Source organism: Castor canadensis, chromosome 7 (genome assembly GCF_047511655.1).
Source record: "Castor canadensis chromosome 7, mCasCan1.hap1v2, whole genome shotgun sequence".
In the NCBI taxonomy this organism is placed as follows: domain Eukaryota; kingdom Metazoa; phylum Chordata; class Mammalia; order Rodentia; family Castoridae; genus Castor; species Castor canadensis.
Window position 1 is genome coordinate 147817569 of NC_133392.1, and position 14632 is coordinate 147832200.

The 14632-nt window shown below is 38.0% G+C and overlaps 1 protein-coding gene across 38 annotated transcripts in view; it reads left to right on the plus strand.

The window, feature by feature from the left end:
* Nucleotides 1-14632, plus strand: part of Eif4g3 (eukaryotic translation initiation factor 4 gamma 3) — a 269231-nt gene that overhangs the window by 231352 nt on the left and 23247 nt on the right. For 24 of the 38 annotated variants that reach the window (XM_074081102.1, XM_074081107.1, XM_074081115.1 and 21 more), the window contains 5 exons: nt 7-115; nt 1469-1586; nt 3295-3515; nt 5682-5800; nt 9969-10141. In XM_074081102.1, coding sequence (XP_073937203.1) covers nt 7-115; nt 1469-1586; nt 3295-3515; nt 5682-5800; nt 9969-10141 — 740 coding nt within the window. The remainder of the gene's footprint in view (nt 1-6; nt 116-1468; nt 1587-3294; nt 3516-5681; nt 5801-9968; nt 10142-14632) is intronic. The other 14 variants (XM_074081117.1, XM_074081088.1, XM_074081098.1 and 11 more) reach the window with 1 other exon arrangement.

Genomic DNA, 14632 nt, shown 5'->3' on the forward strand with positions numbered 1-14632 from the left:
TTGTAGCAACTTATGTTACAGCCCACAATTGATGAGAAAATTCAACTGGTACCAAAAGCACAGCTGGGCAGCTGGGGAAAAGGCAGCAGCGGTGGAGCAAAGGCAAGCGAGACTGGTATGTGTGGAGTTGCCCTCTGGCCTAAGCTGCTTTCCCATGGCATTGATGACTTTAGACCAGTTATGCTCAACATTTATTGGTGGTCCACTCTAACATAAACAAAAGACTTCCTCTTCAGTAAGCATTCTTAGATTTTTAAAATACTTGAAAACATTTTTCAGTTCAGTTAAGCTATTTTTAAATAATTTTTATTTTATTTACTTTTTTGTTTTATGATACAGGATCTTCTAATGTAGCCCACAGTGGCCTCAAACTTGTGATCCTCCTGCCTTGGTGCTCCAAATGCTGGGATTACAGGTCTGCGCCACAGGCTTGCCTTAAAATTTTTTAATAGGTATATAGCATTTGTATGTATCTACAGAATACATACATATATGCAGTACATGTACACTATGTGTAACAAGCAGATCAGGGCAATTGGCATATTTACCAACATTTGTCATTTTTTTGTGTTGGACATGTTCAAAATCTTTTGTAGAACTGTTTTGAAATATTCAATTAACTCTTACCAACCATAGATATCCTACTATTTCATAGATCAGTAGAAGTCATTCCTGCTGTACATTTTACCCACTCCAGCAGCCGTTTTTTGTGTTGGATATTTTTTTGAGATAGGATCTTGTGAACTGTATTTGCCCTGGGCTAGGTTCAAATAGCAATCCTCCTGATCTCTGCCTCCCAAGTATCTGGGATTATAGGAATGAGCCACCACTGTCTTACTTTCCTTAAGTTTAAAAAATTTTATTATTCATTTAAAATGAATGATGCATAATTTTACATAAATGAGATCATAGTATTTATATTGGTTAAGTTGTTGTTTATTTTGGTCTGCTTCCCTCCTGTTTACCATACCTGTCCCTGTGCCCTTCTCTAAATAAAACTTATATGTGTTTATCAAAGTGAAAATTGTAATAAGCAAAGATCTCTAAATGCTTCTTTCCCATCTAGATTTCCTGTAATGCTTCACTTTTTCGAGTATGGCAGATGGACTAGGAGATTGGTATCATTTGAACCTGTTTTTGGTGGCACTGAAGTTTGAACTCAGGGCCTCATGCTTGCCAGGCAGGCACTTTTGAGCTCCTTCACCAGCCCTCACCAGAACTTCCTAGGCATTCCTGGTCTCAGTCCAGGAATGGCTGCGAGTACCTGGAGGATCACTTGAGCCCCAGGAGTTCAGGCCCCCCCCAGGAAAACGTGATGAGATCCATAGCAAACATTTAAAAAATAATATAAAATAAATTCCTAGTTCTGGGCCATAACCCAAGGATAGAAGTAAATGAGTATCTGCATTTTAGTCATGTGGTTTGTTTTGTTTTGTTTTGTTTCTTTCTAAATTCTCAACAACTATAGATGCCTTACGGTCAAGTGCTTCCAGTTTAAATAGATTTTCTGCTCTGCAACCTCCAGCACCATCTGGGTCCTCATCGGTCACGCCTTTAGAGTTTGATTCCCGGAGGACATTAACCAGGTAAAAGTCATACTTTTCATGTTTACTCAAGGCTGTCCTGCTTGTCAATATGTCTTCCTGTCTCTCTCACATTTACATGGATTATAATGATAATCCTATGAATGCATTCATTTCATCCCTGAAATTGGTCTCTCTCTTTAATCTTGACACACTATAATCTCTAAGGTAGGAACATAATTGAGTATTGTGTTTGGGAAGGGATGGGAGAGAAAGGTGGTTATCTGGCAATAATAATAATTTCTTCCTTAAGAAAGCCGGGACAACTTGAAGAGCACCATAGATGTGTCTAGGGTTTTCCAAGCTACTGCTAGCATGCCATAGTATAACATTGGACTCAGAAGCATGTGGATTAAGGAACATGACAGCCCACCATGTGCTTCTCACACTGTTATTCAACTTGTATTTAGCTTGTTTTGTAATTTTTTGTAGTCTCTATGCCTAATGTACTGTCTTGCTTTTGCTTTTTTTTTTCTATTGGCTTTCTTTTTTTATATTAGCATATATTAATTGTACAAAATAATGGGTTTCATTGTGACATTTTCATACATATACACAGTCAAGCATTCTTTTGTCTGGTTTACCTAGAATGATGGAGGACCTATATAGCACAGTGACAGAGTAAATTTTTTTGGTGGTACTGGGGTTTGAATTCAAGGCCTCATGCTTGCTAGTCAGGCACTCTACTGATTGAACCAGGCTTCCAGCCTGAAAATTTTTGAGATAAGCATTTGAAGAGCTGAAGTTTCTTTGAGCTCACAACCTTTTGTGTTACTATTACTTTGAGAGATTCATTCGTTAGACTTTCCAAACTACATTGCTCATTCCCTGGGCTTCTTAGCACAACTTTTAAGGAGCACTTGGATTGTTCTTCAGTGTCACTTGTGCTGTTGAGGGATTTGTGGCTCTTTACATTGCCTTGCATTTCCCCTGGTAGCTGTGCTCTTCAGGTCCCTGCATATGTTCTCTGATAGTTGTTGGTCTTTTGTCCAACTTGACTCTTTCCTCTCATATCCCTTCTAATTTGCTGCTTCCGAACTGCCATGAGCCAACAAACTGGTTGCCTAGCTGATTAGAATTGTCCAAAGGAGGAATAAATGGGGACATTCAGAGTCTCTCCTAAAATGAATACAGTATATGACTCTGGCTATTCAAAGTCTGCTTCTACTTATTTCTCAAATAATTTCCATATATTTGAAGTTCTTCAAGAATTACAGCATCATCACATAGTTTGTAACTAGTGATCTTATGACATTTGTTTCCCTTTAATTCATTTAGCTCATATGCTTTTATCTGTCTTTTTTTTTTCTTAAAAGAGTTTTATGAACTAATGTAAGGAAATAGTATTGATATTTAAAATTTTTGCATAGGCTTGGAGTAGCTCTCCATGGTGCAGCATGTGCTTTGCATGCTCAAGATGGCACCAGAAGAGAAGGAAAGAGAGAGAGAAACCTAAAATTAAAAATAAGCATTTTAAATACTGGCTTTTTACCATTAGAGGAAAAGAAATAAAACACCATAATAAATACTCCCTTTAAATCACTCTGACTTTTTATGTTTATATGTGTAATTATACTTTGAAATATAATTGATTCCTCGCATCTAAAGTTATCTTGGAAATCACTTTTCCTACTTTTAATATTATTTTACAATATGAAGGTAAAGAGGATAGGATTGTCTTCTTTTGAAAAGTGTTGTTTTGTCTTTTAAGTCGTGGAAGCATGGGCAGGGAGAAGAATGATAAGCCCCTTCCATCTGTGGCAGCCCGTCCAAACACCTTCATGAGGGGCGGAAGCAGCAAAGACCTGCTGGACAACCAGTCTCAAGAAGAGCAGCGGAGAGAGATGCTGGAGACTGTGAAACAGCTTACGGGAGGGGTGGACATGGAGAGGGGTAGCACAGAGGCTGACCGAAGCAAAATGAGGGAGGCAGGTGAGAGCTTTGCTTGCTTTCTTTTTTTTTTTTTTTTTTTTTTTTTGTTGTTGTTGTTGTTTTTGGACTGGAGTTTGAACTCACAGCCTTGTGCTTACTATTGCTAGACATGCACTCCCCAACTTGAGCCATGCCACCAGTGCTTTTCTGATTTCATTATTTTTTCAGATACGGTCTCATGTCCACCCTAGGATTTTGATTGTCCTACCTATCCCTCATGTAGCTGGAATTACAGACTTAAACCACTGCTCCTGGTTTGTTTGTTGAAATGGGGTCTCACTTTTTTTTGTGGGGCCTGGCTTCAAACTATGAACATCTTGATCTCTGTCTCCCAACTAACTATTATTACAAGAATGTTCTACCACACCCAACTAGATGCAAGACTTTCTAAAGACAGATATGTAAGGCCAAAGATCACTGGTCTTAAATTTGGAAGAAAAAATGCAAAGACTTTGTGTCTGAGTAGAATTCACAATCAACACAATATAGCATATGTTTTAGTCCCTTGAAACTTACTGGGCAGCCTGGTTATTTTTTATGTTCTCATTCCTTCTGATTCCCTAGGAGTGCCTTTGCTCACCAATTTTTAAATTTTTGCCTTTCTCCATTAAATGTTTTTTGTTTTGTTTTGTTTTCATTTTTTTGGCAGTACTGGGGTTTGAACTTAGGGCTCGATAAATATTACAGTAACAAGGTTCTCTTTCTCTGTATATAAAGCAATTGAGTTTGCCACAAACCCCTTAGACACCCCACTGCACATTGCTGCTAGAGTGCACATGCTGTGTGAAGCCCCTCAAGTTTGTGAAGCTGCTGCTTTACAAAAGAGAAGTGTTAAGTCTGTCTTTTATTGCCTCTGTCTTCCCTGGTAACCTGGGTGGGTTTAGTATGTATTTAGTGCTTAAAGACCTGCTCAGCTAATGCTGTGAATAACACTTCATGTTTGTAACCTGTGTTTCAGTTTTCTCATCTGTTGAAAAGGGTAAGTGTACCTACTTTAACACTAGAATTACAGGAAGGCCTCTATCAACTTATTCCACAAAAGATACAAGCTGGGAAAATGTCTATGAAGGAAAGGAATTTAGTTCTGTGAGGTACTTAACGAGGGAACTAGTTGGTCGTGGTGGTGATGCCTGTGATTCTAGCAATTTGGGATACAGAGATTGGGAGAATCACAGCTCAGGCAACAGGTTAGCAAGACCCCATCTCAACAACCAAGCTGAATATGCTGGTGTCTCCCAGCTGTGTGGGAAATATAGGTAGGATTAAGGTGTAAGGCTAGCCTCAGATAACAAGCTTAAGGTCCTATCTAAAGAAATAACTAAAAGCAAGAAAAGCGGTATAGGGCGCTAAAGTTGTGATTCAAATGGTAGAACATCTGCCTAGCAAGCACAAAGCCCTGATTTCAGATCCCAGTACCACAACAAAAGCAAAAAGGAAAAAAACCAATGATACATTTAGAATTAGGCTAATGTCTGATGAAGCTTTTCCTCACCTAAAGGATCAGTAGAGATGAAACAGGTTTATAGTGGACAGATGGCAGAGCAGAAGAGCACAGGAGCACCCTGAGCAAAGTTGTGGTGGGAGGAGCCATGGCATGTTCAAATCCATGCCATAGGCTAGTATGGTCAGAGATGTGCTATACAGGGCATAATCTGTGCCTCATCATTGAAACAGTAGGAGGAGTCACATACAGAAGGAAATGTTGACACTCTAATTATAAAGTTTTATAATGTCCCAAATCTTATTAATTGATGTAGGCTATGAAGGTACTTAGTGTAAATCTATTCTACAATAAAGTTTCCAGCCAGGGATCAGTGGCTCACACCTGTAGTCCTAGCTACTCAAGAGGCAGAAATCAGGAGGCTCACAGATCAAAGCCAGCCCAGGCAAATATTCCTTGAGTCTCTATCTTGAAAAAAACCCATCACACAAAAGGGCTAGTGGAATTGCTCAGAGTGTAGGCCCTGAGTTCAAACCCCAGTACCGCAAAAAGATAAATAAGTAAATAATGTTTCTGTATTCTGCTTTCTTAAACTAACATCTTTTGAACTAATAGTCTCCACTGAAAAACACATGTAACAACACATAAGTATCAACCATAATCTCAGCAGTTTAGTGGTATTTTTTATCATTTTTATTATAATTCTAACTTTTTTATCTTGCTAGTATTGAAACCAGAAATTTCAGCAATGTCAGCCCCTGACAAGTCTGCATTGTCAGAAGAGGAGATGGAGAGGAAGTCCAGATCTATCATTGATGAATTTCTACACATTAATGATTTTAAGGTAAATAAGATTTAAGAAGGAAAAAAAGCAGTAAGATAGCCCTGTGGCAGAGAGACATAGTTACTTGGTCATGGTGTAAATAAGTGTCATTATGAACTGGTGAGACTTAAAGTCAATCCTACAAGATTCAGTTTACTTAACTCTGATGCATTTCTACCATAGTGTCTTTTAAATTGACACTATGACAAAATAGAGTAGTGGAAAGAGTAATGGGCCAATCCAATCTAACAAGGAAAAACAAAATTGACTGATATTAGTCAATAAAAACTAACACTTTATCATTATGAGACATTCCTAGCACCCAGTTATGCCTATCATGGTCTTTGCAGTCATTTTGTCATCATTTTCATGTTAATCTTGAAGTATGGCTGGCATCATTTTTCCTTTATTTCATAAGTGGAAAACTGAAGCACAGAGGGACAGCAGTGTTCTAGAATCAGACAGCCTATGTGGAACATTTCATGACATGTCTTTGGACTTACCCTTCTTCTCTTTCTGCATTTTATTGTGGAAGTGAAGCTGGGCACCAGTGCTTTATGCATGTAATCCTAGTTACTTGGGAGGCCAAGATTGGGAGGACTGAGGATTGAGGATTGAGAGGATTGAGCCCAGGCAAATAGTTCATGAGACCACATTTCCAAAACAATCAGAGCAAAATGGACTGGAGGTGTGGCTTAAGCATTAGATCTCCTGCTTTGCAAGTGCAGTGCACTGAATTCAAACATCTGTCCCACAAAAAAAAAAAAAAAAAAACCTGCTGAGTAAGCTAGACCTGCCACCTACATTATGAACCACAGTCTAGTGCAGAGACAGACCATAAACAGACAACTCCACAAACAGTTATTTAGATTGTAGGGTCTTGGAAAGATCATATAATGGAATCTAGTTTACTGGTCTAAAGTCAGGAAAGGATTATGTCTGAAAAATGTCTTCTCTGTTAAAATATTTATCAGATAATATCTCTATATTAACTACTCTTGTTTTGGCATTCTTTCAATATTACTTGTTTTCTCAGCAATCTAGTCTTTATCTGCTTTCTGTACACAAGAATCATCCAGCCTATTAAAGCCCTCAAACCTCTAAAATTCTCCAGAATCCAGAGGTAGCCAAAAAGGTTTGATGATGAATAAAGTACATAGGAATAGTTTGCAGAAACCCTTGAAATGCAGAAAAATGAACAAGTATTAACTGAAAAGAGCCAGAGAATATTAGCTAGCTTCGTGAAAAGTGAGACACATTCTTGTAAGCTGGCAGCACAGTTTTTTGTTTTTGTTTTTTTCTTGCACAGATATAAAGCAATGGGAATGACTTAGGAGAAAGAGCTATGACAGGTGAAAACTAGGAACAATAGGAAGGGAGCAGTGGAAACTAGCTTCAGACATAATTCGAAGCATGTGAGAGACAAACACTGAAAGAGAGAAATCTGACCCTGTAATAAGCTGGAGGTAGAGGGAGAAAAAGACCATGTTAACACTTCAGAGGAACAAGAAAACCTGTGGCCAATCATGAGCCCTCAGCCAGGCTTGTGGCACGGAAGGAGCAGTTGCAGCATCAGAATTGTATCACACAGTGTACATGCCAGCTGTGTCTGCAGAGTGGTTATGAGTGCTATGTAATACTGCTAGGCATTTAGTAAGGGCTGCTGTGACCTAGGTGTAGCTCCATATATTGTGTATGTATTAGTTCATGCCATCTTCATATACCCTCCAAAACTGATACTATTAGAATACCCATTTTTGCAGGTAAGAATACTGAGATGCAAAGACAAAATAACTTGCTGAAGACCATACTGGTAATAAGTGACAGATTTTAGGATTCAAAGCCAGGCTGTTAACTTCAGAACACAAACTGCATTGTCTCAGTCCCTTCAGGGTGTTAGTGTGTTAAGCAAAAGAACTTACAGAGCTCATTCTAAAGGAAGGATTTTATTTTCTCATACCTTCATAGTAAGTGCTATTGTTTTTGAACTACATATAAATTAATATTTATTGAGCCTTTATTTTGTTCCTAGCAATTTTTCAAGTGCTTTTATACATTTTTATATACATTCCTCACAGTAATCCTATGATTGGAAGTTAAGACTAAGATATATTACACTCTGAAAATCACATAGTAGTAAAAGACAGAGCCAGGATTCAAATCTTCATTTGTCTGACTTCACCGTGTATGTTTTTCACTTCTGTGCTGTATCTTTATTGAGTACCTAAAATGCGCCTCCCACATTTTAGGGGATACTGCATGGATGTCCCCTAGTATATACAATAAAAAACACACAGTTTGCTTTAATGGAACTTACATTATAGTGGGAAGATACAGAAATATAGGTAAGTGAGCAGTGGCTACCAAAGAGAAACCGATAGAGAAATAAAACTAAGTGATAAGATAGCCAGTGATGTCATCGCCTGAGAGCTCAAAGACAAGAAGCATACAATGAGGACACGAGATAGCAGGGCAAAGGTAAATCACTGTGATATTAGTTGACCCTTTATATAGACACAGTGAATGAATTTCCACTAGAATACACTTAAACCACTTTAGTTTATATACCAAAGATTGAATACTTGCATTCAATCCACACTTTCCTGAAAAGGATAACGAACCCTTGACAGCTGGTCAGAATGTGTCATGAGTGCCAGTGTCGTGGAAAGGCAAAGAGTAATAGGACTGTTGTAAATTAGAGGACTCCAAAGAAACATCGTGACGCAGAATGTCAATTCTCAGCTTGTCTCAACAACAAAAAGCTGTATTGGACATTTGAGGAAAGTTGTGGAAATTTGAAGATACCCTATGTATAAGAGGATGTCTTTACTGACATCATTGTATCAGTATAAGTATTTCGGATATGTAGAGAAAAAGGAAACTAACAATTGATAAACTTAAAATGCAGATATATAGTTGTACATCTTACTACTTTTAATTTTTCTGTAGTTTTGACATTTTTTAGATACACAGTTAATAGGGAGGGAGTATATAGCACAGGAAAAAAAAAGCAGCAGCGCAGAGACACCAGAAGAGCCTTGTTCCCCTGTCCCTGTCCCGCAGTGACTACCCTTTCCATGTGCATCTTCTGCTAAGGAGAGCTGCTTTCTTCAGAGGTTGAACCAAAAGATTGTGGACTCAGGAATGCCAACAAAGTTGGTAGTAGATGAGGGCAGGGAGGTGCACTGGTGACTGAACAGTCCTAGTGCCAGGACAAAGATCAACCTTGCCAGACATTCCAGTCAGTACCAGTTAACAGCCCCACACAAGAACTTCCTAAAAGGACATTAGTACTTAAGGTAGCCATGGTACTTAATGACAGTGAGTATTAGTATCTTTCCTATGACAGAAGACCTCTTGCATGGCAGATTGTGCAAATATCAACATTCTCGGTTGCCAACTTAAGGCCTTTGAATCATGATACTGAATTTCTATTTGAGTTTTTAATAATCATAAAATAGATAAACATTGTGTAGAAACATATATTTTGACTCTAATCCTTTGAATGACTTTTAATAAAATTAGTAACCTAAACATGTTAGCCTTATGAAAATAACTTTTTTTTTTTAACCAAGGTTTCACTATGTTGCTAAGGCCAGCTTCGAGCTCCTGGGCGCCTGTGGTCCCCTCTCCTTAGCCTTCCAAGTAACCGGGAATACAGGATGTGCTGCCACACTTAACTTTTTGCCCCCCGTTTTCCTTTTTTTTTTTTTTCTTAAGTTTTTCTTTATTACTGAGCTTTATTATGTTAAACAGCAAAAATTGAAACTTGAAAAATATCTTGTTCATGGAGTTTTCTACTGACCTTATCTGAGTAAAAATTTTTTTTAGTCCATAAGAACATCTTTGTTAATTATACTTGTTACAATCTATCTTTTTAAAAAGCAAATTACATAGAGAAATATATAAGTAAAAGTTGCACTCTCCTGTCAACTCACTCCTCATGACAGTGTTTCTCAGCAGTTAGGAGGACTGACGTTTCTTTTTTTTTTTCCCTTAAGTGTATATACAGTGAGGTTTCATTGTGATTTCCACTCATAATTCACCCCCTCTATTATTACCCTCTCGTATCTCCTTTTACCCCCTTTTTAAAAAATAGTTTTTAGTGGGTTTCAGTATGCTATCTTAATAAAAGATGTTAAACTTAACATCAGATTTTTGAGTAAGCCTTTATGTGTTGTTTGAACAGGAAGCCATGCAGTGTGTAGAGGAGCTGAATGCCCAGGGCCTGCTGCATGTTTTTGTGAGAGTGGGAGTGGAGTCTACCCTGGAAAGGAGCCAGATCACCAGGGATCACATGGGCCAATTACTATATCAGCTGATGCAGTCAGAAAAACTCAGCAAACAGGACTTTTTCAAAGGGTTAGTATCCTCAAGAGTGGTATTCAGTTACTAGACTTTTAGGTAATAATTACTTTTTCAATAGATGGAAATTGTGTCCACTATAATTTGTTTATATGATGTAATGTATTGATGATATATTAATTGATATGATGGATTTCATAGACCTAGATTATCTGCTGGTTTTCTCTTTCTTAGACTTATATCAAAGTCAGTAATGTAGCAGACCTTGGTTTCATTTACATGTAAATCTGCATGTTCTTTGAAGAAAAAGCTTTTCTGCCAGATGTGGTGGGGTGTGCCTGTAATCCCAGCTGTTCAGGAGGCATAGGTAGGACTGAAGTTTAAGGCCAGCCCAGGCAAAGTTAGTATGAGACCCTATGCAAAAAAGCAAAAGGATTGGGAGTGTGCTTAAGTGGTAGAGCATTTGACTAGCAAGTGCGAGGCCATGAGTTCAGACTTTTTTCTTTGTGAGGAAAATTGACTTCAAGCCTTATCCTTTAATAAACTATGATTATTGGGACCAGAAATTGCTTTCTCTTCACTCTAGCCAGATTGAAGAATATGTGAATCTATTTTCTTAATGATTTTATCTATTCTGGTTTGCTTTCATTGACTCTTGTCTGCTGCTGTTGGTGAGGTTTAACTATTATTGGTGTTGCCTCCTGGTTTAGTCAGATTCTGCTATATTTGTGATACACTTTCACTATAGTACACAGACCAGGTTGCTTGTGGTTTAACCACAGTATTTTAACCCTGAATGAGGTTCTAAAGTCAATGTTTATCTCCCTGTTGTCATTTCAAATACAGCCAACCTCTGAAGATATTACTGCTAAGTGCCATGGTTAAATTTTCTTAGTGATAACTACTTTTTGATTTTGCAAAGAATTATGACATTATCATCAAGGTCCTAGAAAATTCATACTTGCCTCTAGTATCATTAAGAAGTTGTATTTCAGAGCTGGTAGAGTGCTCTTGAGCAAGCATGAGGTCCTGAATTCAATCTCCAGTACCACCCCGCCCCCCCAAAAAAAGAAAATGGAGGCTGTTACGTTCCAACAGTACTCTATATTTCTCTGAATTAATTAGTTTAAGACCATTTGAGCCAGTTAACTTAGTAAGGAGCTTTGGCAAAAGTTGCTGTGGCTATTGGCCTTTAAGGGCCAGGATGACTTCTCAGTTCTATTTTTATTTTTATTTTTTGCAGTACTGGGGTTTGAACTCAGGGTTTTCACCTTGAGCCACTCTACCAGCACTTTTTTTTGTGTGATTGGTTTTTTTCAAGATAGTCTCAAGAACTGTTTGCCCGGGGTTGGCTTCAAACCACGATCCTCCTGATCTCTGCCTCCCGAGTAGCTAGGATTACAGGCATGCGCCACCAACACCTGGCTGTTTTCTCAGTTTTAAAAGAAATGTCTGAGCTAAGTTCCAGTGGCTCATGCTTATAATCCTGGCTACTTAAGGCCAGCCCAGGCAAATTGTGAGATCCCATTTCCAAAATATTTGGAGCAAAATGGACCAGAGGTGTAAGCCACATATTGATAAATATATCAATTTATAAATATTTACCTTTTACCCAGATATAATAGTAAATTCCTCCAGAACATTCTGGAAATTAGAATGCTGGATTACTGTTTGTCATGTTTTGTCTCTTCTAGCAATACTTCGAAGTTCCACTAACTATAATTGACCTTGTAAGATACTAACTTAGTTTCAAGGATTTCTCAGACAGCTGCATTTCCCTTTGTGTGGTATCCTGAAGAAAAACTGTCACATCCAGATATGGCGCTACACTATCTTTGCTGATGGCACTGTTGCTTCTATTTCTATAACTACCAAACTATGACATTTTATTTAGAGAGCAAATGAAATTAATGCTACTATTTTGGCAATTCACCATTTTCCATCCCTGCTTTCTAATATAATACAGTAGTAGTTCCAGGCCTAGCTTTTGATACCTAGTTAGACCTAACCCAGCTATCTTAAACCCAAGACCCATAAAAGTTATATTATTTCTTCCTAAATGGAGCGACCTGACAATCTTGTGTTCTCTTTTTTTCCAAAATGGAAGCAAAGGGATAGCCCATGTCATTATCCACCAAAAACCTTCTTGCAGGTAGATCAGAATTTCCCAGTCCCTTTTCGATCCTGAGTTTATTTGGTTTTGTAGTGCTTGGCTCCAGGCCTCACACATGCTGACCCTGCACCTTGCTGCTAAGCTTATCCTACACCCTGGGTTTAGTTTATTTTATACTGTCCATGCTGTCCACAGAGGCTACCTGATGGGAGCCCCAGAGAGTCTCAGCACCCAAACATCTCTGTCTTTCCATAACATTATAAAGGACATCTGAGATCAGCTTCGTCGGATGCTGCTTCTGCTGAGATGTCAACTTCTCAGCAGTCGGAAAGCACTTTCTATCATTCCCCAAGCCAGCAATGACTGGGAAGCAGAAGGTCTCTAGATGCATTGTCCTTGGTGACCTAGCTAGTAATCTTCCATTTCCTCCTGCTGTTCCCTTCAGGGCATGCACTGCTACAATGTAGAAAAGTACACAGAAGATTTAAATAGGCTTTATAAGTTACGCCTGGGTCCTTCGGAGTTTTCCTAGGAAATGATGTATCTCGTGAGCATATTTAGTTCTGTGTAAAACCTCCTTAAAGATAAAGCCAACCATCCATATTAGTTACTTTTCTCAACGCTGGGACCTAAACAACCTGTTCTGGTTTCAATATGAAATGTTCCCCATAGGCTTATGTTTTGAAAGCTTCATCCCCAGCTGGTGATACTATTTTGTGGAGACTTTGGGAAGGAGGGGCCAAGCTGAAGAAGTAAGTCACGAAGGGCATGCCTTGGAAGGTTATACCTGTTCCCTACTTCCCTTCCTCACTGTCTGCTTTCTATCATGTAGTAAACAGCTCTCTTCTGTACACTGTCTATACTCTCCACTGCCATCTCTGCCATGATGTTCTGTCTAAGCACAGTGGTCTGAGTGACCATGGATTGAACACTGTGAAACCGTGAGCCACCTTTATCTGTTAAATTGTTTATATCAGGTATTTTATCACAGCAGTAATAAAAATAATGTACACACAACCTAAAGAGATAAAAGATTTATTTTGGCTCACAGTTTCAGAATTGTCCATCCATGATGGCAGGGAGGGCATGGTATAACAGTTTACATCATGAGAGCTAGGAAACAAGAGAAAGGGAATATAAGAAGAGGCCAGCCCCCAAAGGCAGCCTCCAGAAACCTTCTTCCTCAGCTAGATCCCACCTCCTATTTTTTACCACTTTTAAATGATGCCATCCTATGAAAATCCATCAAGAGTTTAATCCATTCATAAGGTCAGTGTCTTCATGGCATAATCATCTCTGGAATCATCCTTACAGACACACCCTGAGATGGACTTTACTAATCTCCTAGGCATTTCTCCATCTAATCAAGTTGAGAATTAAGATCAATCTTTATACCATCCTTTTGGAATTTTCAGGACTACAGCACAAACTAGGTAGGTAGGTGCATTATGGTATAGGTAGATCCATTTCAGATGGTGTCAATTAGCTGTTTTTTCATAATTTTAGAGAAAAAAAATAATTTCTAAAAACAATTTAGTAGCCGTAGTTGTGGGCAGAATTAGAATTAGAATGACCACAGGATGACAATGACTGAAAGTATAATTAAGTAAATAAAAATCAAAATAGTAAAAATTGGAGTTGGCAGTAGGCACAAAAGAGGAAGTTGAATGCAATAATACTTTACTTTGGGTGATGTTTATTGGAAAGGAAATTCTTATCTCTTCCTGACTACTTTTCTGGAACTACTTGTGGCAATTCTGCTTTAATAAAGGACCTTACGTAGACATGCATACTAATGCAGAGTATAAAAAGGCTTTTCATCTTTTTTTCATTTCTCTTTTAGCTGTAGCTGTTTACTCTTATATCAATCATAGCACTTGACCAATCTGATTTTCACATGACTTTAGTAGCTCTTATTTAACTAACAGCAAAACTTTTATTAAATTATTATAATACAAGTTGTGGAAGATGCTTTTGACAATACTGTTTTCTTTTTCAAATTTATATTTTAATTAATCATAATTATATACATTGATGAAGTAAAATGTGGTGTTTTGATATATATGGAATGTGGGTTGATTAAATGAAACTAATATTTTCATCACCTGACTTTTGTTGTGAGACATTTGAAGTTTATTATTTTAAAATATACAGTGTATTATAATTGACTATAACACCCTACCGCTCAGTAGATCTCAAAGCTATTCCTCCTGTCTGTCTGAAACTTTGTACCTTTGACAAACTACTTAGCATAATATCCTTCAGACTCATCCACATTTTCAAAAATGATAATTCATGAACACCTTAAGGCTGAGTAATATTTCAGTGTGTGTGTGTGTAAATACATTTTTTTTGCCCATCTGTTGATGGACCTCTGTATTGATTCTGTAATAAACAGCATTATTCCATTCACATACTGATATTACTTCCTTTGA